The 27,546-nt window shown below is 41.3% G+C and overlaps 1 protein-coding gene across 1 annotated transcript in view; it reads left to right on the top strand.

Moving 5' to 3' along the window:
- Nucleotides 1-6,386, top strand: part of TMEFF2 (transmembrane protein with EGF like and two follistatin like domains 2) — a 697,773-nt gene extending 691,387 nt beyond the window's left edge. Inside the window, exon 10 of the mRNA XM_083153496.1 lies at nucleotides 6,062-6,386. Within this exon, the coding sequence (XP_083009622.1) occupies nucleotides 6,062-6,158 (97 nt within the window). The 3' untranslated portion in view covers nucleotides 6,159-6,386. The remainder of the gene's footprint in view (nucleotides 1-6,061) is intronic.
- The last annotated feature ends 21,160 nt before the right edge of the window (nucleotides 6,387-27,546 follow it).

Here is a 27,546-nt window from a genome sequence, read left to right as displayed (position 1 = left end):
CCCAGAGCTAGTGAGCAGGACCCTCTTAGCTGGCGCAGTAGCAGAGTGCTGAAGTTGCATGTGAGTTTGCTGTTGGCAGCCCGGAGCCACCATCTCTACCTACTACCACTGAGTCCCTGACAACTGCCCCGGGAGCTGCCATGCCGGGCATGATGGACAGGAGCACTAAATTCCTGTTCAAGAGCCACTCCAACAGCACGAAGAGCCCATCCAGCGCCTTGAATGGACACTGCTCGGAGGAGAACATTAGCAATGATAAGCACGGTGGTAGCCCCCCTTCTCCCACCTCAGTGTGTGTGTGACTAGATCTAACCAGCCTTCTCCGCTATAGCTGTCTCCTGTTTTCCTTTGCAGATGTAAGCATGAGGGAGCAGACCCCATTGTCTGTGCCAGGTGAGGCTCCTGGCTGCCTGCCGCCCTTAATTAGTGCTGCCCCTAGGCCCGTGCCTCATGGGCCTAGTGGGAAATCTGGCCCTGAGGCCCCCACACCCCCTGCACGCAGTACAGTGTGTGAGTGGCTGGCAAATAAACAATTTGCCATGCCCGCTCACACCAATTGGCTGCACATGTGCGTCAATGTTTATGCGCATGTGTAGTCGCAAAACATCGTTCACCATTGCCAATTTGCAACAGTGCCTTATAGCCAGAATGACCTCCATAGTCTCTGACTTGTTTCCACTTGTTGTGACCTCCACCGAATGACACAGAGAGGTCATACATCACTTCTGATTCAGGAAATGAGCATTTGCAATGTATTCTATGCCATACAGTATGTGTTCCCTATACCTTCTGTGAGCTGCAACTTTCAAGGTAAGTATGACCTGTATGAATGGTGTGAATCGAATGTGGGGGAAGTGTGCAAAGTGTGAGCAGAATGTAGAAAGGCCTGAGTAACATGTGAGGTGCACAGTGAGTTACAAGTGAGCAGGCATGTAGAGGTTCTGGACTGCTTGCAAATAGAGGAGTTCCTATTTATTTATTAAAAGCTTCTTATGTAGCACAGCATATTCTGTTGCACTTTACAATTGGAAACAGTGATACAACAACTGGGTATTTGCAGTCAAAGGTATGAGGGCCCTGCTTGCAAGCTTACAATCTATTATTGTGTTTATTCCACCAGAATGCAAAGGTTCTTGGTGTGCTGTATTATACAGTGACCCAGCAGTTTGGCCATGTGTCAGGAGGATGGAAAATGTGAAAAAGAAATCGTATATGTGTGGACGGTACAGTGGGGATGTGATTAGATAGGAATAGTACAGTATATGAAGGTTAAGTGGCTGATTTTTTAATTTGATAAGCTTGCCTGAAGAGGTAAGTTTTCAGGGAACGCTTGTAGCTTTGGAGACTGGAGGAGAGTCTTATTGTGCTTGGGAGGGCATTCCACAGCCCAAAGAAAGTCCTGCAATTGGGAATGGAAGCAAGTAATGAGTGTGGATGAGAGATGTAGATCTTGTGAGGAGCATAGAGGTCGGGTTGGAAGATATTTTGAGATAATAGAAAAGATGTATGTAGGTGTAGTTTGGTTTATGGCTTTGTGTGCAAGTAGAAGAATTCTGTATTGAATACGGTGGAATACAGGTAACCAATATAGTGACTGACAGAGTAGCTTTGCAGATGTCTGGCTAGGAAGATTAGCCTCGCAGCTGCATTCATGATGGACTATAGTGGTGAGAGTTTGTATTGGGGAAGGCCAATAAGGAGACTATTGCAATAATCAATGCATGAGATGATGAGAGCATGGATTATTGATTTTGCAGTGTATGTGTAAGGTTTTGATGAATTTTGAATATGATTTGTAGGTGCAGTTGGCATGATTTCGAGACAGATTGAATGTGGGGAACAAAGGAAAGTTCAGAGTCAAGGAAGACACCTAGGCAGTGAGCTTGAGTGGTAGGAGTGATTGTCATATTCTCAACAGCGATAGAGATATCTGGTTGGTAACTACTATTTATTGGTGGAAATATAAATTAATTCTATTTTAGTAATATTAAGTTTGAGGTGGCGAGATGACATCCAGGATTAAACAGCAGAAAGGTCTTTAGAGACACGACCCAACACAGATGTGGAAAAGTCCGGGGAGGATAGGTAGAGCTGAGTATCATCCGCATATAGATGATCCTGAAATCCAAAAGAGCTGATTGGTTTGCTAAGAGATGAGGTATACTGTAGATTGAGAAAAGCAGAGGACCTAAGACTGAACCCCAAGGTACTCCAACTGATAGAGGTAGCAAAGAGGAGGTCTAATTAGAGAAACGGACACTGAAGGATTGGTTAGATAGGTAGGATGAGAACCAAGAGAGGGCTGTGCCTTTAAGACCTAGGGATTGTAGTGTTTGTATGAGCAGTGTGTGGGCAACAGTGTCAAAAGCAGCAAAGAGATCTAGAAGAATTAGTAGTTCATAGTGGCCTTTAGACTTAACAGTGACCAGATCATTTACAACTTTAGCCAGTGCTGTCTCTGTGGAGTGTTGGGAACAAAAGCCTGACTCAAGTTGGTCCAAAAAGTTGTGTGAGTTAAGAAAGTGTGTAAGGCGAGTGTAGGCAAGTCTTTCAAGTAGTTTGGAGGTGCATGGAAGTTGAGAGATGGGATGGTAGTTTGAGAGAGAACTTGGGTCAGAATTGTGTTTTTTCAGAATCGGAGTAATAACTGCATGTTTGAACAATAAAGAAAAGTTACCAGTAGAGAAATAGAGGTTACAGATTTTAGTTAAGGTTAGGATGAGCACAGGAGATAGAGATTGACTTATTTGTGAGGGTATAGGGTTGAGAGGAGAAAGGTAGTATAGTGGGAGGAAGAGGAAAGTGCAGATACTTCATTGATTTGTGGGATCAAATGAAGTAAATACATCAGAGGGCTCAGGTGGGGAATTCAGCAGATCACTGACTGAGTCGGAGCATACCAATTCATCTAGGATCTTGTCATTTTTATCCCTGAAGTAGAAAGCAAGATAGTGGCTGTTGGCTTCGGTGAGGGAGGGTTGAGAAGTGATTTAAATGTATTAAAAATACATTTTGGATTAGAAGCTTGAGCAGAAATGAGAGTTTGTAAATATGTGTGTTTGGCAGTTTCCATGGCATAACTAAAGGACTTTTAGAGGAAATCCATTGGACTGCGAGTTTTAGGGTAAATGTAATATATGAAGGCTTGTGGGGCTATTTTGCAGCAAATGGGAGTTCTGAATACCATATGGAGAACATTTACAGGCAAGTGGGGGGCCTGCTAATTGAAAGCAATTGCACTGCTGTATATCACATTCCGATTACTGGTATAAATAATGGCAATCTAAACAAATAATGCACTTGGAATATATGTAACTGTAAAAGTAATAGATCACCAAGTAACCAGAGGGCCAATGGTCATTATTACTCCATTGCACTGCCTTTGATCAGACTCTAATTCTATGCTAATAATCAACTCGCCATAATATTATGCTGTAATGTCACAGTTTTCTTAACCTTATTGTACTGTGGATGGATTGATTAAGTACCCATCTTTTAGTCAGGTTTTAGCCAATGTAACACACGAGATGACTGAATTAGAAAACTCTCAAATTACTGTTTGTGCTTATTTATGGAAACATGCAATTACCCATCACTGCCAAGCCACTGCTTTCTAAGGTACTATAGTTTTTATATAGTGTCATTATCATTGCATCTTGGCAGTATCCATCTGACAGTAAAATATTGTGGACTAAAACATTACTGTTTTATTTGAACTTGATTATAAAGTCTGGAATTAATGCTATGTACTGTGTGAGGCAGAGAATTGTGCCTCCTCTTATAATGGACTAAGGTATGTGACAGTGATGGCTAACCTTGACACTTCAGCTGTTGTTAAACTACACATCTCAGCATGCCCTGCATCAGATTTAGCATGGCCAAATAGTACAACTATAGCAGGGCATGCTGGGATGTGTAAATCAAAAACAGCTGGAGTGTCAAGGTTAGCCATCACTCGTATATGACATCACATGATCACATCAATGTGCGCAAGAGTTAAAATCGATAAAGGAATGTAAACAGTAACCAACATGTACACAAGAGATTACCACTAGGATATGGGATAGGATATGCCAGACTCCAACTACATCAGTAATACTGTGTAATTCTGTGTGCCATGCTACAATGTGTTTCTTTATCACAGACTTCACGAGGGAGATGGTCCTGATAATGTACTATATTCATAGTAAATTTTTCCTCTATACTAGAATAGAAATTTACTCAGCAGAAATCTGCATGATGAAGGGCAGTGGGCAGCAGAGTGACAGGTGGAGCATTGATTCTTTTGTAAATTTAAGTGCCTAAAATAATAACCCACGCTAATATTTTACTCTAGACACATGACTTCCCTCTTCAGCTGATGCGTAGCCTGCTTTTGGCAAATTTGAAACAATTGTTCTTTATGTCACTAAAATGCCACTGGGGATAAGCTGCTAGTAGGGATCTTCCTATAGCAAATGAAAGAGACATTACAAAGCTTTTCAGTGCAGTGTGCAAGTTTGTCAAATGAAGTATAAAATCCATTCAACTAGAAACAATAGAAAGGTATATTACTTAGAAAATGTTCCCTGTCATCACAGGTTTGTAGCTACTCAGCAGTGAACATTGATGAAGCTCGCTTGATTGAACACTGTATAATGGATTAGAAAGGAAGTAAAGTGTATAGATTAATGTATATAAACCTGCAGAAAACCATTAATATTTTACAACGGTTGGCCTGCCTGCACTTTTGGTTTCAAAGTATACGAATATTGCATTACTGTGATTCTAAATCATTTAATACTTGTTTTAACACAAATATTAATATAATTGCCATTACAAGAATATTTTCTACGATATAAAGTATTGGGTAAAACATAATCAGTATTGTAATAAATATGCTACGTTTTATATAATGTGTTTCTTTTCATTGTTTACATTTCTGATCATACAGTATGTGCATAATAATGCCTCACATTCATAATAATAATAACAAATCATAACTTGGTGTGTTCTATAATCTATATAGGCTGAATATGTCTCTAAATCTTTTTTTAGAAAGCAGCATGATTGTCACTTGGCATGTTACAAATGTTAAGCATAAGCGGTTATTTGTTTTATTTATTTTTTTACCTGTATGTACAAGTTTGCCTTTAGGGAACCAGCTATGGACTAAAGGCTCTGTATGAGCTCAAATTGTTTTTTTTTTTTTTTTACATTTTAAAGTGTACAGTTTTATTCCAGCATTAGTCCGCTTAACATATGTTAAGTATGTAGTCTTCAAACTGATATCTAGGGGCCCAATTATAAAATTAACTTTGTGGGCAGGGTTTTCTAGTCACTACTCATCTGCTCTGAGGGGGCGGGGGTGCGGCCGCTGAGTCGCTCCATGACAGGGGGGAGAGAGGAGGAGAGCTGTGGCGGAGGGAGGGGAAGGGGAGGGGATGTGGCCGCCACTGCCGAGGTGCTCCACGGGGGACAGGGTGTGGGGATGGTGCGGGCACCGCAGGGGTTAGGGACTGTATAGGCGCCACTGCGCTCACCTGGCTTCAAGGGGGTTGGGGACGGTGCGGGCGCCGCTGCACTCCCCTGGTTCCATGGGGGGGTGGGGATGGTGCGGGCGCCGCTGAGGCACTACCTCTCAACTGGCTCCATGAGGTGGGGCTCCTAAGTGCTGCCCTCCAGTGGTCGGCGCCCTAGGCAAATGCCTAAAGCTGCCTAGTGGTGGAGCCGGCCCTGCAGTTACATGGGGTGAGATTTAATAGGATGAGAGATTCAGAAAGTGAGAGATTAGGGAAGAAATCTCCAGTTTTTTTGAAGTGGCAATCATTTACACTTCAAAATCAAACTGGTTTTGCGTGTAAATGATTGCCGCTTTAAAAAACTGGAGATTTCTTACCAAATCTCTCACTTTCTGAATCTCTTATCCTTTGTATTAGGCCCAAATGGAAAATGTGGGTCTGAAAAATCTGTAAATATGTTTTAAAAAGATATTCCACCCTGTATTGCATATTGCATAAATTGTTTAACCTTGATCCCTGAAGCCCAAGTACTGTTTTTACTGATATGTTTTTCCTTACAGAAAATGTCCAAGAAGCAATAGGATCCACAGGCAAAAGCAAAACACTGGCCACTACAGTTCAGATAACACAACAAGAGCATCGACAAGGTTAATCTGAACGCGCATGTTTCCACAATGGCAAAACTACCAGAAGAGACCTTGGACTAGATTAATATTAGTCAAGATAAGGACAAAAGACCTACACATGTTGCCTTGCATTTGTGGTAATCTACACCAATGAAAACATGTACTACAGATATATTTGAATATGTATGGATATATTTGAAATAGTATACATTGTCTTGACGTTTTTCTGTAATGTAAATAAACTATTTATATCACATAATATAGTTTTTTTTTCTTTTTAATGTATTTGTTAAGAATAATAAATACTCAGAAATGAGAAAAAAGTATTGGATCTTGAATATTTGAGAGTACTGTATGTCAATTTTTCATTGTTTATGAACAATGGCAAAGCAGCTCAAATTATTATTATTTTTTTGAAGTTTGAACAAGATTCTCCGAAATGCAGTTAGTATTGGATGTTTCCCTGCTGGTAGCTTCTGTTTTAACTTAATGCAACTTAAAGTATAGATCAGATGTAGTAAGCCTTGGAGAGTGATAAAGTGGAAAAAGATAAACTACCAACCAGCTCCTATCTGTCATTTTTCAAACTATGAGGCAGATGTATGAAACTACATTATGGGATAGAAGGGGTATCAGCGCATGTTAACTGAGCTTATTACACTTCTCCCCATGTAGGAAGGGGCCGGTGTGCACTAAATGACAGGGCCCTATGCTCCTCTGTCCATATCGGCACTGATATCTTAATGATAGCAGGTAGATCAGTGGTGCAGCCACCGTTTGGCAGACCCTGTGGCGGCTTGGAGGAGCAGGGTCTGTGGTGGGCGCCAGAGGAGCAGACTATGTGAAACCCCTGATGCCCAGTGCTCCCTCCATGTAACCCAGGCCACTGCTGCGCGGTGCTCCCTCCCCACTGCTGGCACTCCTTCCATGTAACCAGGGCCACTGCTGTCCGGCGCTCCCTCCATGTAACCTGGCCGCTGTTGCGCGGCACTCCCTCTCTGCTGCTACGAACTCCATCCCTGCTGCCCGGCGCTCCCTCCATGTAACCCGGGCTGCTGCTCCCCAGTGCTCCCTCCCCACTGCCTGGCGCTCAGTGGTGGGCTGGGCCGGCGGGGCAGGGTCCCATGTGCCCCCAGACCATGCAGTCATGCAGCACTGGGGCCACTGTTGCCCCCCCCCCACTCTGCACTCAATTACAGCCAGCTCCCACCACTTACATCCCGCATCTCATATTGCTACTGTGGCCGGACATACCATGCTCCTCCAAGTCAAGGACTCCATCAAGCCCTGAGTCCCCACAGCTGATCCCAGCTAAATAAGTGCAAGTAGGCTGATTAGCATACCTACTGAGGTCTTGCTGTGTGTTCTGACCCTTTGTTCTTTCTGTGTTCTGTCCTTATGCCCCCCCCCCACACTTTTTTGTTCTGTACTTGTCACCCCACTGTCTGCATTCTGCCCATGTGTCTCCCCCACCTCTCCTCTGTTCTGTGCCTATGTCACTTAACCTTGTGTTCTGTCCCTTTGTCACCTCCTCTCTGTTCTTTCCCAGCCATTATGTAACCCCCCTGTGTTCTGTCTTCTGTTTGTTTCACCAGAATGCTATGGGGCAGGAAACTTTTTAGGCTTGGGGGAGCAAATTGTATAGTTATGCCTCTGAGGCAGACATGCAGGGCAAATGTATGAACGGTCAGCAATGCAAGCCGTTCTGATTCCTGCTGCTATGGACTTCAACAGTTGCAAGGTGATGATGCGCTATCCCCACAGCAGGTGAGTAGGAAGATCTTGTGCATGCTCACAAGAGCCGGCCAGGCAGGCAGAGACTGAACTGATGCGCTGTCTGCAAGAGGGGGCATTGCTGGAGGGGGGGTTTACGCTCCCCCACTTCAGCAGACAAGATGTTAATACATCTTGTCAGTGTGCCTTACTGCTACAACTAGTTAATGAGGCAAAGCAAATAAGCATTGCTATTATAAAGTTGCCCCACAGCCTAAAACATGGCCACTAAGAGCTGATTGGCTGTTAGTTTATCTCTCTCCACTGTATTACTCTCCCAAGTTTAGTACATATCTACCACAGCCTGTATAGTGACAGCTAGAAGCTGATTGTTTTGTACTTTATCTCACTCCAATACAGGGTCTTTGTAATAAGCAACGGGGAGTGATACAATGGACTGAGATAAAGTACCAACCATCAATAACTGTAATTTTTAAAACCTAAGCAAATGGTAGTTAGGAACTCTTTGGCACTTTATCTCTGCCTATTTTATCTCTCTCCAATGCTTGGTATATATACCTCTGTATCTCTCTTCAAGATTTGCTACATCTCCTCATTAGTCTCTGACAGAAAGCTAGCTTCTAAAACAATAACAACAAAAAGGTTAAAATCAATACAGTGCAGTATTCAAATCAACAATACAGATGTAGTCACACTCCTCGTTGCCGTACCAATTGCCACATGCGATTCCTGTAGTGATTGACATGATCCCTTCGCTATGCTCGTGCATCTAATTCCCTCCCACGGCTCATAGAAATTTATTGAATAGCAATATCACAATGTGGCGATTCCACATCACAGGTGTGAATTTGGCTCGACAAATTGGCATGAGCGATGGACCGGCATCTGTACCTATGCTAGTTTATTTCCACAATTACAAAAACTGATCTGTGCAAATTCTCTGTTTGTCTATAATACACTGTATAAGGCAAGGGATATTTGTTCCATAGGTGACAATTATTGCTGCCACACAAATACAAGAATAAAAGGCTTTGTGGGCATGGAGGTCTTAAGGAAACATGGAGATAGATGTACTGTATCAAGAGGACATATGGAGATATTGCTCTTAGCAACCAATCAGTTTGTAACTATCATTTTATAGAATGTAACTGATACATGATAGCTAGAAGATGATAGTTAGCTATAGGCCACTTCTCCATTTGTCCTCTAGAAAGTTTGATACATTTTCTGAATAATCAGTTATGTGAAACATTAGCTTCATACTATCCAAACATGATGTTTGAAAAAACAATATGTTACCTTGACTCAGACAACAGAAGCCAATCTAGGTTGTTAGCAGCCAGTGCTTTCATGTACAGTCCATGGCAATGTCACAGAAAGGTTTATGTACAGTGCACATCCTGCTTATTACACCTTATATTGTCTATCATATGGATATCACTGACTCCTGTTGGTCATTTATCCTGACTTTATGTGAATTTGGTCTGTTTGCACAAATAAAAAACTCTGCATCAGGAACACATTCTAAATCTCCATCGCTTTGCAGCTCATTAAAATATTCCAGGCTACCAAACATGACTGATTCTGTGGAATATTTATTGTATTACTGTGGAACTGTGGATATGCTGAACTGCACAAAGGACTTCATCCAATCTAACCAAGCCTGGTTGTGCGACCCATTGTAATGAACAAGTGTTGTACTTTTTTAGTAAAAAAAAATATATATATGGTTTACTTAGTATAATGAAAGCAATTTTGTACTTTCTGACTTTGAAATACTGAAATAATAAAGGTAGTATGCTACCCTCTGTGTTTGTGCATGTGAGAGAAAGAGATGTACTTTCACTCTCTGCCAGCAGATGACAGTTTTTCTGAGACTCACGGACATTATAGATATTACAGTATATATTTATTTATTAACAATTTCTTATATAGCGCATACATATTACACAGCGCTTTACAGAGTATAGTTGAACATTCACATCAGTCCCTGCCCTAGTGGAGCTTGCAATCTATATTCCCTACCACATGCAAACGCACATACAGATATTCTGGGGTTAATTTTTGTTAGGAGCCAATTAGTCTACCAGTATATATTTTTTGGGGGGATTGTGGGAGGAAACCGGAGTATCCGGAGGAAACCCACGCAAGTACGGGGAGAATATACAAACTCCGCACAGTTAGAGCCATAGTGGGAATCGAACCCATGGCCTCAGTGCTGTGAGGCAGTAATGCTAACCATTACACAATCCGTACTGCCCCTATATAGAGGTAATATATATATATATATATATATATATATATATATACACAAACAAACACAAGTGGCTTAGTACTCAGCATAATAAACTAACTCACCTTATACAAATAATCAAATAAATAATGGGGTTTTAGTTCATGAATTGATCAATGCATTTACTGTTAGCTTGCCGCCCATCGCCAAAGGGACCCAATTTCACTGCAAGTCCTACACTAACAACTGGTCTCTTAAGAACCTGCCAACTGCTGACACATCATAGCTAAAATGAACATGTGTTTTTTTCTGGTTTGCTGGGAGCCTAGAAGTGAACACTGCTGATTATCTACCATTGTCCTTTTCCAGTTCTATATCAAAGTAGCAGTGGACTTTCAATCCATTTAAATACATTCATTGACCATTTCCAATTGGTCCCTTACAGTTTCTATTGAAACTAGACTCACAGTGGACCCCTGATCAATGCTTATCTTTAAAATCAGCCTAATAATCCATTTCTAATTGACACACTCACTTGGAATTGTACCTAATAAGAACATCTATACCGGCCTGTCTCTATCCTAATTGATCCGGTTTATAGAGGAGATATGTTTTCTTATCACCAATTGTGTTCTGTATAACAATCAATGGCTATGTACTTTTAACCCTGATGAAGTCATTGTTGATGAAACGGGTTGGATTTCACCTTCACATTGAAGTTCATACAAAAGAATCCTGACAGGTCACAATCTGCTTGCAAGGACATACTTTTTAATTATACATTTTTAAATGAAGTTTTGTAAATGTTTATTTTTCTGATATCAAATGTAATCTCTCTCTCGAAAAACTGGTAATAATTATTCAAATGACAAAATCAGGAATGAAATAGAGGTTATGTGTTACATATTCTTTCATGACAAATGTTAAAGGCAAATAAATGAAATAACGTTTAGAGCATAATACCACTTACATTTCATATTTTTATAGAAAATAATGATACGTGCATAGCTTTTTTAAATATACAATAGAATTGTCTGATTTATTTTTAATGTCCCTATTGTATCATATCTTACAATGTATAATATGAAATTATTAAATTTTTTTACAGTATCTAAATGATAATGTAAAAGTATTAAATGTTTAATAAATGTAGATGTACCTACAGTACTAACATATGAAAAAAAGCAACAGCAAGATTCCTTACAGCTTTCTCCCTAAAGTCCTATCTACAATACAAGCTAACTTGATTGACAACTAAAAGCTCAGTCATGGACATCTGTCTATCTAGCTGTGGATTGTGACAGTCACTGTAATCACTGGTGCATGTTTTTCAATTACAAAATAGTAATTGTACTGGAAAAGAATAAAACTGGTTGAATAAGAAGATAGCAAATGGTAAGACATGTCCTCCCTGTCCACCCCCCCCTTTCAAATTTAAAAAGTAACAACAGTAAACTCCTAGATATTTGTCTTATTTATGCATTTAGTTATGTCTTCATAAACTAAAGATCAAACGACAATATTATAAAGTACTTTCAAGTCAGTGACAATTAGTGGGAACCAGAAGAAGAACCTCTTTATTTTTGCAAATAGTGGCTTCTAACTGAATTTGGGTTGTAAAATTAATATGCAACAGGAAAAATATCTGATTTATTAATTTTAAAGCAACATGCTTTGATTGTATGATTTATTGTTGTTGAACTATATTGTTAATGAAATGAATGTTTTGGAATAAGAAATAATGGTGTTATTGGGAATACTTGTTAAATATGTGTGTAGTTGTACATTTACACAAATCTTGATCACAGTTGAATGCTCTATATTCTTAGTCTTAGTGTACTGACACAGCATGCCGACTGCCCTCACAACATAGCAGAAAAAACACAGAATAGATTAAGATTCCGCCAGCTAGGATCTCGATCGGCAAGAATGCAGGGCTTGCTAGCAGGAGGATGAGGAAAGGGGGGTTGGATTTACGCACTTATGGGGGAACTTAGGGTTAGGCTGTGGGGGAGGGAAAGGTTAGGGTAAGTCTGCGAGGAGAGGTGGTAAGGTTAGGCACCAAGTAGGGGACAGGGTTAGGCAGAGTGTGTGTTTGTGTGTGTACACGATAAGCTGCACACGATACGCCGCAATGGAGTCGTCAGGCCGTCTCACTGGACACCGCAAGGCTGGTGTGCTGTGCAGCATCAGGATAGGCCTCGGCTAGATGGAATCACCGGTAAGCGTGTCAGGCTGGAGAGCGTCGCTCGTCGGATGTAATTACTATCAGTCCCGTCACTCAACGCTCACCAAGCGGAGACTTCCCTCTAAGGCAGTGATTTTCAATCTTTTTACCTTGCGGCACACTAAATAAGTTTTAAAAATTCCCAAGGCACACTATGATCCCCACAGGGCAAAACACATTGCCCCCCACAGGAAAAACAAACAAAACTATTGGTCCTCATATAAAAAAATCACATTGGTCCCTACAGGTAACAAAAATAATATATGTTGGCCCTTTACATGAAAAGAAGAGACTAGTTTAACTGGTGGTGACTGTAAACTGGTTTGAGCATCTCTAGATCTGGGGGCACACTTGAGAACAGCTCAAAGCACACTAGTGTGCCACGGCACAGTGGTTGAAAAACACTGCTCTAAGGGGAGGGAAATTCAGCATAATATACTGTAGTAAAGAGCCGTTCAAATACATTCTGCCGCTCCACAATCTAGACTTCAGAGAGACATAGTTTATATAATAATAAACCCAGAGCTATCATAAACAACTCTACCATCACAAATATATATACAGTACATGTCCATATTTTTTTCCCTGTCTCAAATGGCTCTCAATTATCACCGAAAATAATAATAACAAGAAAATATATTAAAACTAAAAAATGTTCTTAAAAAATTATATTAAAATATTGAAATTATATATATATATATATTTATATATAGAGAGAGAGAGAGAGAGAGAGAGAGAGAGAGAGAGAGAGTTGTGCAGCAGTCAGCACCCACGGGGACAAAATTAAGTCAATGGACACAGCGTGTCTGTTCAAACATTTTCGATGCTCTTTAATGCATCGTCATCAGGACAATATGTGATACAAAGTGCAAAACATTTATAGGCAAAACATAAACTCACCCCCGTGCTGACAGCCGCCCGCTTCCGGTACGTGACATCGCGCCTGGGTGATGGTGTTACTACGCAGCGTCCGTTGCTCGGCAATCAGACGCAGATCATGTCAGTATCGCTGCCTCCTCTCCGGACGCGTCATCCCGTATCTGCCCACCGGCATGTGTCTGCGTAACAGTTGCTATGGTGACCATCTGTAAACAAATACATTTAAAAATGAAAAACATAGTTTAGACAGTATCAGACCTCATAACTATATAGGTATGAACTAGAGGCATACAAATGCCTGACATATAAGTCAGAAGTTATGGAAAAAGCATTGTAAAGAGAAGGCTAAGCTATACAAACTAAATCTCATAATCAATGAAAATATCGAATAAGCATAATACCATGAGTTTAACCAAGAGTTTAACCAAAATAACGATATATTTACACAGGAAACAATAAAGCATGATGAGGATCTTTATGGTGGTATACCTGTTTCAGATCTCAGCATATGGAAGGAAAAAGTATTACTGTATATACTATATACAACTGCAATGGATGGCTATAGGAAACAGTGTAGACATGTAGCCTCATTAAGTCCCTTGGGGGCAAGTGTCCCTAAACGGTGTATCCACCTTGCTTCTTTCTGTAACAATCGCAGGGAACGGTCACCTCTGCGTAAATTAGCAGGTTCATGGTCAATAATGGTGTACCTTAGTGTCGCCATACCATGTCCCTTATCAAGGAAGTGGCGTGCGACTGGCTGGTCACTGTGGCCATGGGTGTAGGCTGCTCTTAGAGTGGATTTGTGGCCTGCTATACATTCCCTTAGTGTCCGGTCAGTCTTACCCACATACCCCAACCCGCATGGACAGGTTATTAAATGGATGATGAACTTCGTGGTGCAAGTGACACGATATCGGATCGGTATCCTTTGTCCCGTATGGGAATGTGGGAAATCACTGCCAGTATTTAGGAAACGGCAAACCACACAATTGAGGCAGCGAAAACATCCCTTTCTTTGTTGCAGAAAGGTGTTCTGCACTGAATCAGCCTGACGTAACCCTGTAATATCCGTTTTTACCACCCAGTCTCTTATGTTTTTGCCACGACTATAGCATGGCATAAGAGTCATGTCGTGTAAATTCAATTCAGGGTCGGTACTAACGGTGGGCCATAGCTCTTTGGTAATTGTTTGTATCTGACAACTATAGTTGTTAAAATGGTTCACCCATGGGATACGTTTAGTCAATGGTGTTTTTACTTGTTGCTGTAATGCGTCCTCTCGATGCCAGATCAGCGCTTTCTGTTTGGCCTGCTGTAATTGGGGCATTTTATATCCCCTGTCCAAAAAATCCCGTATCATCCTATCAATATGTAGGATAGCGGTCTCGCGGTCAGAACAAATTCTGACAGCCCTCAAAAATTGAGAGTATGGTAATGACTGTTTGAGTTTAGTGGGATGAAAGCTCGCTGCATGCAAGGTGGTATTTCTATCGGTGATTTTACGGAATAATTCCGTCTGAATACAACCATCAACAAGTGAAACCTGCACATCAAGATAGTTAACCGTTTTGGTGCTGATATTATATGTAAACTGCACCGGGTGCCCAGATTGATTATGAGTAAGGATGAACTGCTCGAGCTGCACCTGACTACCCCTCCATATCAGGAACAGGTCATCAATGTACCTCTCATATATGAGTACATTGTCATTGAACATACGGTTGTTAAACATCACCTCTTTCTCGACCATGTACATGTAGGCATTTGCATACGATGGGGCCACATTGGACCCCATCGCACACCCCGATGCCTGCAAGTAAAACTTGCTGTCAAATAAAAAATAGTTGCAAGTTAACACCATGTACAACAGTTCACATACCAAACCAACATCTGAACCTGTGTAGTGCAGATTGTCTGTAATAAGGTGTCGGACCGCCAGTAGTCCATCTTCATTCGGAATTACAGTATATAAGCTCAAAATATTGAGACTACAAAGTAAAGAGCCAGCTGGATATCACAGATATCATAATACGCCCCGCTGACAAAGGCGAGGCTATTGTGATACAAAATCTGGATGATTATACAGCCGAACTTATACGACAACTTGGAGATACAAATGTCTACAAACGCCTTAATGGTGATCCCACCCTGATGTTTGGTAAGATACTACAAGACAGATTACAGATAGCAGTCAACGATGGAATCATTACTTCTAATCTAAAAACAGCTTTTATCAATGAGAACCCCGTGGTACCCATCGTATACTCACTCCCAAAGATTCATAAGTTGGCCACCAATCCACCTGGACGGCCAATTATTTCGGCCCGGAATGGCCTGTTCCACAAGGTGGCCACTTTCTTGGACAGTATTCTACAACCCTGCATACAAAAACATCAAAGGTACCTTCTCGAAACAACATCTTTTTTGAAGAAACTTCAACAAATCAACCACATTCCAGCTGGCTCTTTACTTTGTAGTCTCGATATTTCGAGCTTATATACTGTAATTCCGAATGAAGAGGGACTACTGGCGGTCCGACACCTTATTACAGACAATCCGCACTACACAGGTCCAGATGTTGGTTTGGTATGTGAACTGTTGTACATGGTGTTAACTTGCAACTATTTTTTATTTGACGGCAAGTTTTACTTGCAGGCATCGGGGTGTGCGATGGGGTCCAATGTGGCCCCATCGTATGCAAATGCCTACATGTACATGGTCGAGGAAGAGGTAATGTTTAACAACTGTATGTTCAATGACAATGTACTCATATATGAGAGGTACATTGATGACCTGTTCCTGATATGGAGGGGTAGTCAGGTGCAGCTCGAGCAGTTCATCCTTACTCATAATCAATCTGGGCACCCGGTGCAGTTTACATATAATATCAGCACCAAAACGGTTAACTATCTTGATGTGCAGGTTTCACTTGTTGATGGTTGTATTCAGACGGAATTATTCCGTAAAATCACAGATAGAAATACCACCTTGCACGCAGCGAGCTTTCATCCTACTAAACTCAAACAGTCATCACCATACTCTCAATTTTTGAGGGCTGTCAGAATTTGTACTGACCGCGAGACCACTATCCTACATATTAATGGGATGATACGGGATTTTTTGGACAGGGGATATAAAATGCCCCAATTACAGCAGGCCAAACAGAAAGCGCTGATCTGGCGTCGAGAGGACGCATTACAGCAACAAGTAAAAACACCATTGACTAAACGTATCCCATGGGTGAACCATTATAACAACTGTAGTGGTCAGATACAAACAATTACCAAAGAGCTATGGCCCACCGTTAGTACCGACCCTGAATTGAATTTACACGACATGACTCTTATGCCATGCTTTAGTCGTGGTAAAAACATAAGAGACTGGGTGGTAAAAACGGATATTACAGGGTTACGTCAGGCTGATTCAGTTCAGAACACTTTTCTGCAACAAAGAAAGGGATGTTTTCGCTGCCTCAATTGTGTGGTTTGCCGTTCCCTAAATACTGGCAGTGATTTCCCACATTCCCATACGGGACAAAGGATACCGATCCGATATCGTGTCACTTGCACCACGAAGTTCATCATCTATTTAATAACCTGTCCATGCGGGTTGGGGTATGTGGGTAAGACTGACCGGACACTAAGGGAATGTATAGCAGGCCACAAATCCACTCTAAGAGCAGCCTACACCCATGGCCACAGTGACCAGCCAGTCGCACGCCACTTCCTTGATAAGGGACATGGTATGGCGACACTAAGGTACACCATTATTGACCATGAACCTGCTAATTTACGCAGAGGTGACCGTTCCCTGCGATTGTTACAGAAAGAAGCAAGGTGGATACACCGTTTAGGGACACTTGCCCCCAAGGGACTTAATGAGGCTACATATCTACACTGTTTCCTATAGCCATCCATTGCAGTTGTATATAGTATATACAGTAATACTTTTTCCTTCCATATGCTGAGATCTGAAACAGGTATACCACCATAAAGATCCTCATCATGCTTTATTGTTTCTTGTGTAAATATATCGTTATTTTGGTTAAACTCTTGGTTAAACTCATGGTATCATGCTTATTCGATATTTTCATTGATTATGAGATTTATTTTGTATAGCTTAGCCTTCTCTTTATTATGCTTTTTCCATAACTTCTGACTTATATGTCAGGCATTTGTATGCCTCTAGTTCATACCTATATAGTTATGAGGTCTGATACTGTCTAAACTATGTTTTTAATTTTTTAATTTATTTGGTTACAGATGGTCACCATAGCAACTGTTACGCAGACACACGCCGGTGGGCAGATACGGGATGACGCGTCCGGAGAGGAGGCAGTGATACTGACGTAATCTGAGTCTGGTTGCCGAGCAATGGACGCTGCGTAGTAACATCATCACCCAGGCGCGATGTCACGTACCGGAAGCGGGCGGCTGTCAGCACGGGGGTGAGTTTATGTTTTGCCTATAAATGTTTTGCACTTTGTATCACTTATTGTCCTGATGACGATGCATTAAAAAGCATCGAAAACGTTTGAACAGACACGCTGTGTCCATTGACTTCATTTCGTCCCCGTGGGTGCTGACTGCCGCACAACTCTATTGATTGGCCTGCACGCAGACCTTAGGATTGCACCGGGGCAAGTTATTTCTGTTTATTGGAGGGCTACCTCTACACCATGACTCTCTCTCTCTCTCTCTATATATATATATATATATATATATATATATATATATATTTATATATATATATATATATTCCATAGACTGTACTATTAATAGAATGGGTTATAATTGCAAGGCAATCCCTACTAGCAATGTTTCTACATTATGTACATTTGAAAGAATATCAGCATATGGATCATGCTGGCATGTCCGTTATAAATGTCAAAATGTTCATGTTTTGCTGCAATTTAATTTTTCCAAGCATATTTCACCACATGACTCAGTGATATAGGAATGATTCAGGCTATGAAAGCTGTTTTAGAAGTGGAAATTACACTTAGATTTTCCTGTCCCGCTGAATTCACTGACTTCTTGGGTTTTATGATTGATAGGTTTGTTTTTTGTTTGTTTTCTTTCAAGTCCCCATGTGGTACTTGGTGCTTGCTATTGTATGTTTCACTGCATGTCAAAACAATTTGGTATACTTAGGAAATAATACGTTTACTATTATATGTTGTCTTTTCTAAAAAGGATCCTATCCAACATCTCAAATCAAAGAGCATTAGTCAAATGTATACTACAGCAGATTATTGTAGCCACTTCTGTATCTGTCTAAATATTAATATCCATCTATCAATCTATTTCCAGAAATTGGTCCATTTTGCTTGTTTTGCTTCTATTAAAATATTAAAAAATTATCCATGGCACCTACTAACAGTGGCTGCAGCACTGGCCGTACCATCCAGAACATATATTAAATACATGATCACATGTACTGTATACAACACAAAATATAGGAATTCCAAACTGTGAGGTGCAGATGAGATTGGATGAATTGCAAACTCATATGGTTCTTCAGCATTCTAGTGTCCCTGTTTTTACATCATTCCGACTCCCCCGAAGGGAGTCAGGATGGTTAGTGACCAGTGATGATCGCTGATGAAAACGAGGCACTCTGCCGGGAAAAGCCGCTGGTTGAGCATGCTCCTGTGACCAGCGACCACTACCAGGGCTGGTCGTGGGAGCGTGCTCACAGCTACCATCGCAGTCTATACACAGGGATATGGATGCTCAATGACCATATCCTTGGCGATTCTGGCTAGAATCTCCATTTGTGTACAGGGCTTTATATTCAAGCAGAATATTATCTCCCTATCATATAAATATCACTCAACATTTAATTATTTATTTCAACCTAAAAATCCTTGTGTCACAATCATCTGCAAATTGACAAGTACAAAGTCTTCAGTGCAGAAAAACATCCAGTGATTTCTAAAGAAACTATTATGGGACTGTAATATCCCTCCTTTGCCGAAAGTTGGGTATGCCCACCTTTTGTTTTATTATCTCATAAAGAAACCACTATGGGTCTATACCACTAACCGTATATGGTCAGTTAGGTATACACCAATTTCACTTGTGAAGCCACAAAGAATATGCAAATTTTGCACATCTTTATTTGTTTAACAATACTACACATTGGTTGTTTATTTATTTACTTTCACAAATGATACACAACAACATGGAATACACCTAGATGTTTGCCTGAGGAAAAGAGAGATCCACCTAAAATGAAACCTCTGTATGTTTTAAAAATCCACTGTACACTATGGGTTGGGTATGACATATGTTCGTTATATACAAGGAAACCCTGAAACAAATGATCTTCTTTATTGCTTTGTGAGTTAGGTACTCTCATCACAACTCATTTCTTATTCACTTGGATGTTAGATCTACAAATTGTATTTATTTTTTCACGGAGAGTTCAGTCATCCTAGAGCAGGGGTAGCCAACGCCAGTCCTCGAGAGCTACCAACAGTTCACATTTCCCATACAACCTAGCTGCTGTACAGTTGCATTCATTACTTACTAACACATTTTAAAAGATCCACAGGTGGAGCTAATTACTTCACTTGTGATTCTGTAAGGAGATCTGGAAAACATTAACTGTTGGTAGCTCTCAAGGACTGGAGTTGGCTACCCCAGTCCTAGAGGATACGAAGACGTTACAAAGAAAAGGCTATAGACTTATACAGTACATCATAATACTTACCATGAGTTGGATATGCCCACTTGTCAACTTACTGTATGCGTGTTTAATATAAGGTAACCATAACCTTTTCTAAATTCCCTGCATATACCTATGAATACATTGAGGGAGTCAGAATAATCTAAAAAAAAGGGAAAGTAGAACATTGAAGAACCATATGAATTTGATTTATTCAATCTCATCTATGCCTCACTGTTTGGAATTCCTATATTTTGTGTTGTATTGGAATTTTTGGGTTGTTGGTGACAGCTTAGGGATAGTACATTAGAGGCAGCAGTGCGCCAATTGGGTTCATCTCCTATACCTTGATATTGCCATGATCACATGTATGTTTATATGTGCTAAGTAGTCCCCCTGCACTATATGGTCAATGCTGCCGCCAGTGGTACCAACAGTATTACTATAGCTTGAATCTTAGCTGCACCTTTTGAAGCTAACCCACCAGCATGAGTTCTATCTAGCAATGGGTAACCTAATTTCACTCCAGTGAAGACACTTTGATGGCAACTTCTTAGTTTTTCACATATGTTTGAATTTCATGAATGCTGATATATCATTAAGTCAGATGTGCCCACACCTTGACATATTACTAAATGTATTAAATCAAATTTATCATAAAAAATCTTTTCCCAATGATGCTTCTACAGGAAGAAGTCCAGCACAGGCAGAAGGACGAAACACATAGAGTGTTCTCTGGGGACATTGGGCCTTATTTTGGTTCATTCTTTCTGACAAAATCCTTCTTAGATGGACAAAACCATGTGCACTGCAGGGGGGGCAGATGTAACATGTGCAGAGAGAATTAGATTTGGGTGAGTAATTTTGTTTCTGTGCAGGGACAATAATGACTGCTTTATTTTTACACTGCAATATCGATCTCACTTTGAAGTAAAACCCCACCCAAATCTAATTCTCTCTGCACATGTTACATCTGCCCACCTGCAGTGCACATGGTTTTGCCCATCTAAGAAGGATTTTGTCAGAAAGAATGAACCAAAATAAGGCCCATTGTGACACCTTATCATACTAGCAGGATGCAGGACTGGCAGATAAGCTGTTCATTTTAAACTTAATTGTATGTATTTTATTACTCCATTAAATAAAGTGTATTTGCAATAGTCCTTCATTTTCATTGTCCTACCCGAACTGTGGGGAAAAGCATTGTCATGCTGTACTAGGGGAGCCATCAGCACTTGGTTGTTGCATATCCTGATAAAAAGAGTACATACAGTACAGATGATATTTGCATATTTAATATAAAGATGCACATCATAATAATTGTAACAATTAATAGAAACATTTTTAGTCTTTTTTTTTTAAACATTTACATGTAAGTTTCAGGCATGCAGGCATAATACAACACATTTTACTTAGAAAGAAGGATATGTGCCAGCATTTGTGAGTTGGATACAATTTAGAAAATAGTACGACTGTATATATTAGAAGATACATTGTTGCTAGAATAATGTTGGTTAATATATATATGAACATGGTGTCTTAGTAGTAGGTTAAATCGATATGCAGTCAGACTTACAAGCAGTAGCATACAGGCACTCTCAGCATAGCAGACTCTTGTGAGGCTCCAATGGTCCATTCAATAATCCACATACCCCCAGCCTATTGCTTGGGCAGCTATTCCACCATCAAGAGCAAGGTGTTTCTGCTCTGGAAACCCTTATATCAGGAAATCCCAGGTGCTGCTGATTACACACCTGGGATTCTGCTACTGCTTCCAAAACCTGGTCTGGATCTTCCGCGTTACTTGCAAGTGGTGAGATGCTAACTCTGCCATACTCCTCTCCCTTAGCTTCAACCACCCTGGTAAAACTACACCATTTTCAGGCAAGCTTTCTGCCTCGCCCACCTTTACTTGTGCCATTCGTCTGGGTACAAAGCCCGCCACCACTTTCCAGGTCACCCACCTTGCCTTCTTTCTCCTCCCTAGCTTCACCATAGGGTTGCTTGGAGGAACAGGACCTACAAACCTCTTGGAATGAGCATTGGCTTTGAGGTGCTGTTTCCCTGGATGATGACTCACTTCAAACTTAAATGGCTGCAAGGTCAAAAACCAACGGGTCACACAGGCATTCACCTCTGTTTTGTATGCATCCACTGTAAGGGTTTATGGTCTGTGTCAACAAAAACTCTCGTCCCAATAAATAATACCTTAATCACTCAACTGCCCACTTAATGGCCAAGCACTCCTGCTCAAGAGAGCATTTGCGCTCTCTATCCAATAACTTGTGGTTAAGTTAGAGGATGGACTTTCTTCTCCATCTATCTCTTAGGAGAGGACTGCTCAGTCAGGAGCTTGCAAGACAGGCTTGGTACAAAAAGCTCAAGAGATCCCAAGAGACTGAGTCTGAGGTCCAATTGAACCCATTTGGTGAGAAGATATCACTGCAGGACTTTGGGAGAGATCAATGCAATGGCAGCAATTTGGTACATGCCTTTGAGACCATAAAAGTAGTTAATGGTAGGGCAATTGATGTTTCTCCATCAGAGGGTGTACCATATTTTGTATTGGAAAATGATTTGCTACAGATGGAGCCGGCTCCATCTTTGGCCGGCGCTCACCAGATACCTTTCACTGGCGAGCGCCGGCGATAGAGACTGGGACGCGCGTCCCAGTATCACGGCGGATCACAGCGGCTGCGCAGCATCTCCCTGCCTGCCCCCTCTTCAGGGAGACGCTGCCCAGTTCGGGGTCGGGGCGCGCGGGGGACCGGTGGTGATGGTGGGGGAAGCAGCGGGGACCCCCGCCAAACTCCGTCACCATGGGGCGCGTGAGTGCCCCTAGCGGTAGCCAGCTAAATTAGTGTGCCGAGCGTAGCGAGGCACCGGGCCCACTGTGTGGCAAGCACAGCAAGCCCGCAAGGGGGGTGGGGGGCAATCCACGTCCCCCCTTGTCGGGATATCGGCGGTCGGGATTCTGGCATCGGGATTTTGACCACCGGGATTCCGACTGCCGGGATTTCATACCAATTCCCTAGAGAGTTACTAACCATGTATACTCGCTTAGGAATACCGAAAGAGGTGTTAATGGACCAAGGTACACCTTTCACCTTTTGTTTCTAAACTCATGAAGGATTTATGCTGGTTGCTAAAAGTAGACAGGATTACCACCTCAGTGTACCACCTGCAAACATATGGCCCTTCTAGAAAGATTTGATCAAACCCTTAAGCACATGATAGTGAGGGCAGTGGCACAAGAAACATTAGATTGGGATCTGCTACTACCTTACTTGATGTTTGCGGTAGGAGAGGTACCCCAATCCACTATAGGGTTTAGTCCATTTCAGCTACTCTATGGAAAAAAAGGTTCCAGAATACCAGGTATCCAATGAAGTAATGCTTACTCCTGGAAAGAAACAGGAAGTGGTGGACTTGGTGAAGTGCACCCAAGATGTGTTTTCTGCCATTCTGGGAAAGACACAGATCATCCAACATGTTTTTTTGACTGCATCCGGGGTGATCAATAGACAAAGGCCAATTTACATACCCATAGAGGAATCCACCAGTGAGTGGAATAATCCAATTGTTTTAGTATCTAAGCCTTCAGGTGCTTTAAGGTTCTGTAATGACTTCCGTAAACTAAATCTAGTGTCACGTTTTGATTCTTACCATATGATTCTTACCATATGCCCCGGGTTTGCCGAGGCATGTCCAATCTATGGACCTCCAGCTGTTGTGAAACAACAAGTCCCATCATGCCTTGGCACAGTTTTGCTATTATGGAATGCTAAAACTATGGCAAGGCATGCTGGTATGTGTAGTTTCATAACAGCTGGAGGACCACAGTTTGGACATGCCTGATTTAGCCAATAGTCAGTATCTCACTACACTTGATTTGAAAAAAGGTTATTGGCAGATTCCGTTAACAGAAGTTGGTAAGAGGGCTTATTCCAGTATAAAGGGCCTTATTCTGGTTGGTGCGGTCCTGTCCACCTTCAGACGGTACACTGTTTTTTTCTTCTGCGCATGCGTACTGTTCGCTATGCACATGTGCGATGACAGCACTCCGCTTGCGAACGGACCTCTCAGATCAAAAGCTCCTGCCCGCACACACACGGTCAAAGTGGCCAGAAAAGTGTGCAAAACTTGTCGTATACCTGGGCGTATACGGGGGTGTGTACTCAAACTGCACGGAGGTGCATTCGCCTTGCTCCGAGAGCGCACGGGACATTTTTGGCAAAAAACAGTCGGACGCCAAAGAGTGCTCCATACCTTAGACTTAGGTAGACTTAGACTTTCCGCCTGAGTATGCCCGCAATGGGTCTACTAATTAACGCGAAACACACCTAAATTACATACACCTGACCACAATATTAACCAATGCTGCAGGCTATTTAGGGAAATAGCTCATTTGAGCTATACACAGCCCTGAAATACATTGGAATGTTTTCTTTCTACACTTGCCACCATTTCAAGGTAGGATTATTTTATGTTTTATTACTTCAAATACACATGTTGGAATATGTGGAATTAGGTCTCTTTTAACCATCTTAATGCAAGTGTGTCTGTCATGGTAGGACAACAGTATACACAATTAATAGGAGTCGACATGTGTCAACTTTCTCAATGCAACACAAACATGCAATTCACATTATTTATTTATACACCGGTATCACGTCTAACAGCAACAATGTTGTTTTGTAAGACTTTTTTTTAACTTGCAATGTTTGATAAATGTGTCCTGCTCATGCACACAATCTTGGAAACAATCTTACAAATTGATAAATTGGACACTGATGTGTAAGCAGCCAATCTGCTCCTAACTGTCTTTTTCACACTCTATATGTAAGATGGCATGGAGAGGGTTAGGTAGGCATGGAGAGGGTCAGGTAGCCAACCATGATTAACCCTTTACTTTATCCACTTCAGCAGCATACTCAATGATGTGTATAACACATACACACAAAGTTAGGATAATTGCGAAATTGTTAGAAGCCAACTTCAAAGGAAATTCCCTTTGAAGTTGCCTTTCAGCAATTTTCAGATTACAAGATTAATTGCTGCTCCATACAAGTGACGCATACGTAACCGCGCTCGGATGTACGCTACCGCCTACGATCGGAGCAGCGCAATGTCTCCGATCGCTAAGGCTAAGAACCATCCATGCACAGGAGCGTACGCTTATATGCACGCCACTCCCCATTGTCGGATGTTTACACCGTCCGTGTGTGGATGTTCTGTGGGCAGACTCACACTAGCCAAAAGAATATGGTATTTGTACGGTGGGTCCGTACGCACGGCGGTTCGACTGCACCAACCAGAATAAGGCCCAAAGTGCTCCTATTTGGTTCAAATGGTGCCCTAGCAACCTTCCAGAGAGCTATGAATAAATTGCTATGGACCCACAGGGAATATGCAGCTGCATATTTAGACAACATTGTTATTTTCAGCTCTAACTGGGAGTCGCACCTACTGTACCAAAGGTAGAAGCCATTTTACAGTCTCTATGGGCACACAGGTTTACCACCAACCTTGAGAAATGTGCCATTGCTAAGGTAGAATTCCAGTATTTGGGGTACATTGTGGGAAGAGGACAGGTTAACCTCAGCCTAGTAAGGTAGAAGCAACTTAGGACATTTTTGGTGGGATATTATCGCAGGTTCATTCGAGATTTCGAGTGGATCCACTAACCAAATGTCTTTTTTTTTTTAAAGTACAAGATAACGTGGTATAGACCAGGGGTCTTCAAACTATTTTGCTCTGGGACCCCATCAGACAATAAAAAATACATGATCACATGTACTGTATACAACACAAAATATAGGAATTCCAAACTTTGAGGTGCAGATGAGATTGGATGAATTGCAAACTCATATGGTTCTTCAGCATTCTAGTGTCCCTGTTTTTACATCATTCCGACTCCCCCGAAGAGAGTCAGGATAGTTAGTGACCAGTGATGATCGCTGACGAAAACGAGGCACTCTGGGGGAAATTTACTAACACATCAATACGAATACGAATTGCCGTATTTTCGGGATAGTAAATGTCAAAAATAAGTGTATTTCTGGATACAAATACACCTATTTTTTTTACAAATTTACTTTAGTAAATTTACCCCTCTGCCGGGAAAAGCCGCTGGTTGAGCATGCTCCTGTGACCAGCGACCACTACCAGGGCTGGTCGTGGGAGCGTGCTCACAGCTACCATCGCAGTCTATGCACAGGGATATGGATGCTCAATGACCATATCCTTGGCGATTCTGGCTAGAATCTCCATTTGTGTACAGGGCTTTATATTCAAGCAGAATATTATTTCCCTATCATATAAATATCACTCAACATTTAATTATTTATTTCAACCTAAAAATCCTTGTGTCACAATCATCTGCAAATTGACAAGTACAAAGTCTTCAGTGCAGAAAAACATCCAGTGATTTCTAAAGAAACTATTATGGGACTGTAATATCCCTCCTTTGCCGAAAGTTGGGTATGCCCACCTTTTGTTTTATTATCTCATAAAGAAACCACTATGGGTGTATACCACTAACCGTATATGATCAGTTAGGTATACACCAATATCACTTGTGAAGCCACAAAGAATATCCAAATTTTGCACATCTTTAATTGTTTAACAATACTACACATTGGTTGTTTATTTATTTACTTTCACAAATGATACACAACAACATGGAATACACCTAGATGTTTGCCTGAGGAAAAGAGAGATCCACCTAAAATGAAACCTCTATATGTTTTAAAAATCCACTGTACACTATGGGTTGGGTATGACATCTGGTCGTTATATACAAGGAAACCCTGAAACAAATGATCTTCTTTATTGCTTTGTGAGTTAGGTACTCTCACCACAACTCATTTCTTATTCACTTGGATGTTAGATCTACACATTGTATTTATTTTTTCACAGATAGTTCAGTCATCCTAGAGCAGGGGTAGCCAACGCCAGTCCTCGAGAGCTACCAACAGTTCACATTTCCCATACAACCTAGCTGCTGTACAGTTGCATTCATTACTTACTAACACATTTTAAAAGATCCACAGGTGGAGCTAATTACTTCACTTGTGATTCTAGGCCTTATTTTGGTTCATTCTTTCTGATAAAATCCTTCTTAGATGGACAAAACCATGTGCACTGCAGGGGGGGCAGATGTAACATGTGCAGAGAGAATTAGATTTGGGTGAGTAATTTTGTTTCTGTGCAGGGAAAATACTGACTGCTTTATTTTTACACTGCAATATAGATCTCACTTTGAAGTAAAACCCCACCCAAATCTAATTCTCTCTGCACCTGTTACATCTGCCCCACCTGCAGTGCACATGGTTTTGCCCATCTAAGAAGGATTTTGTCAGAAAGAATGAACCAAAATAAGGCCCTCTGTGAGGAGATCTGGAAAACATTAACTGTTGGTAGCTCTCAAGGACTGGAGTTGGCCATCCCAGTCCTAGAGGATACGAAGACGTTACAAAGAAAAGGCTATAAACTTATACAGTACATCATAATACTTACCATGAGTTGGATATGCCCTCTTGTCAACTTACTGTATGCGTGTTTAATATAAGGTAACCATAACCTTTTCTAAATTCCCTGCATATACCTATGAATACATTGAGGGAGTCAGAATAATCTAAAAACAGGGAAAGTAGAACATTGAAGAAC

The sequence above is a fragment of the Crinia signifera genome, chromosome 7 (assembly GCF_055691185.1).
Source record: "Crinia signifera chromosome 7, ASM5569118v1, whole genome shotgun sequence".
In the NCBI taxonomy this organism is placed as follows: domain Eukaryota; kingdom Metazoa; phylum Chordata; class Amphibia; order Anura; family Myobatrachidae; genus Crinia; species Crinia signifera.
The sequence above is the reverse complement of the archived record's forward strand: the minus strand, read 5'-3'. Positions and strand labels throughout refer to the sequence as shown.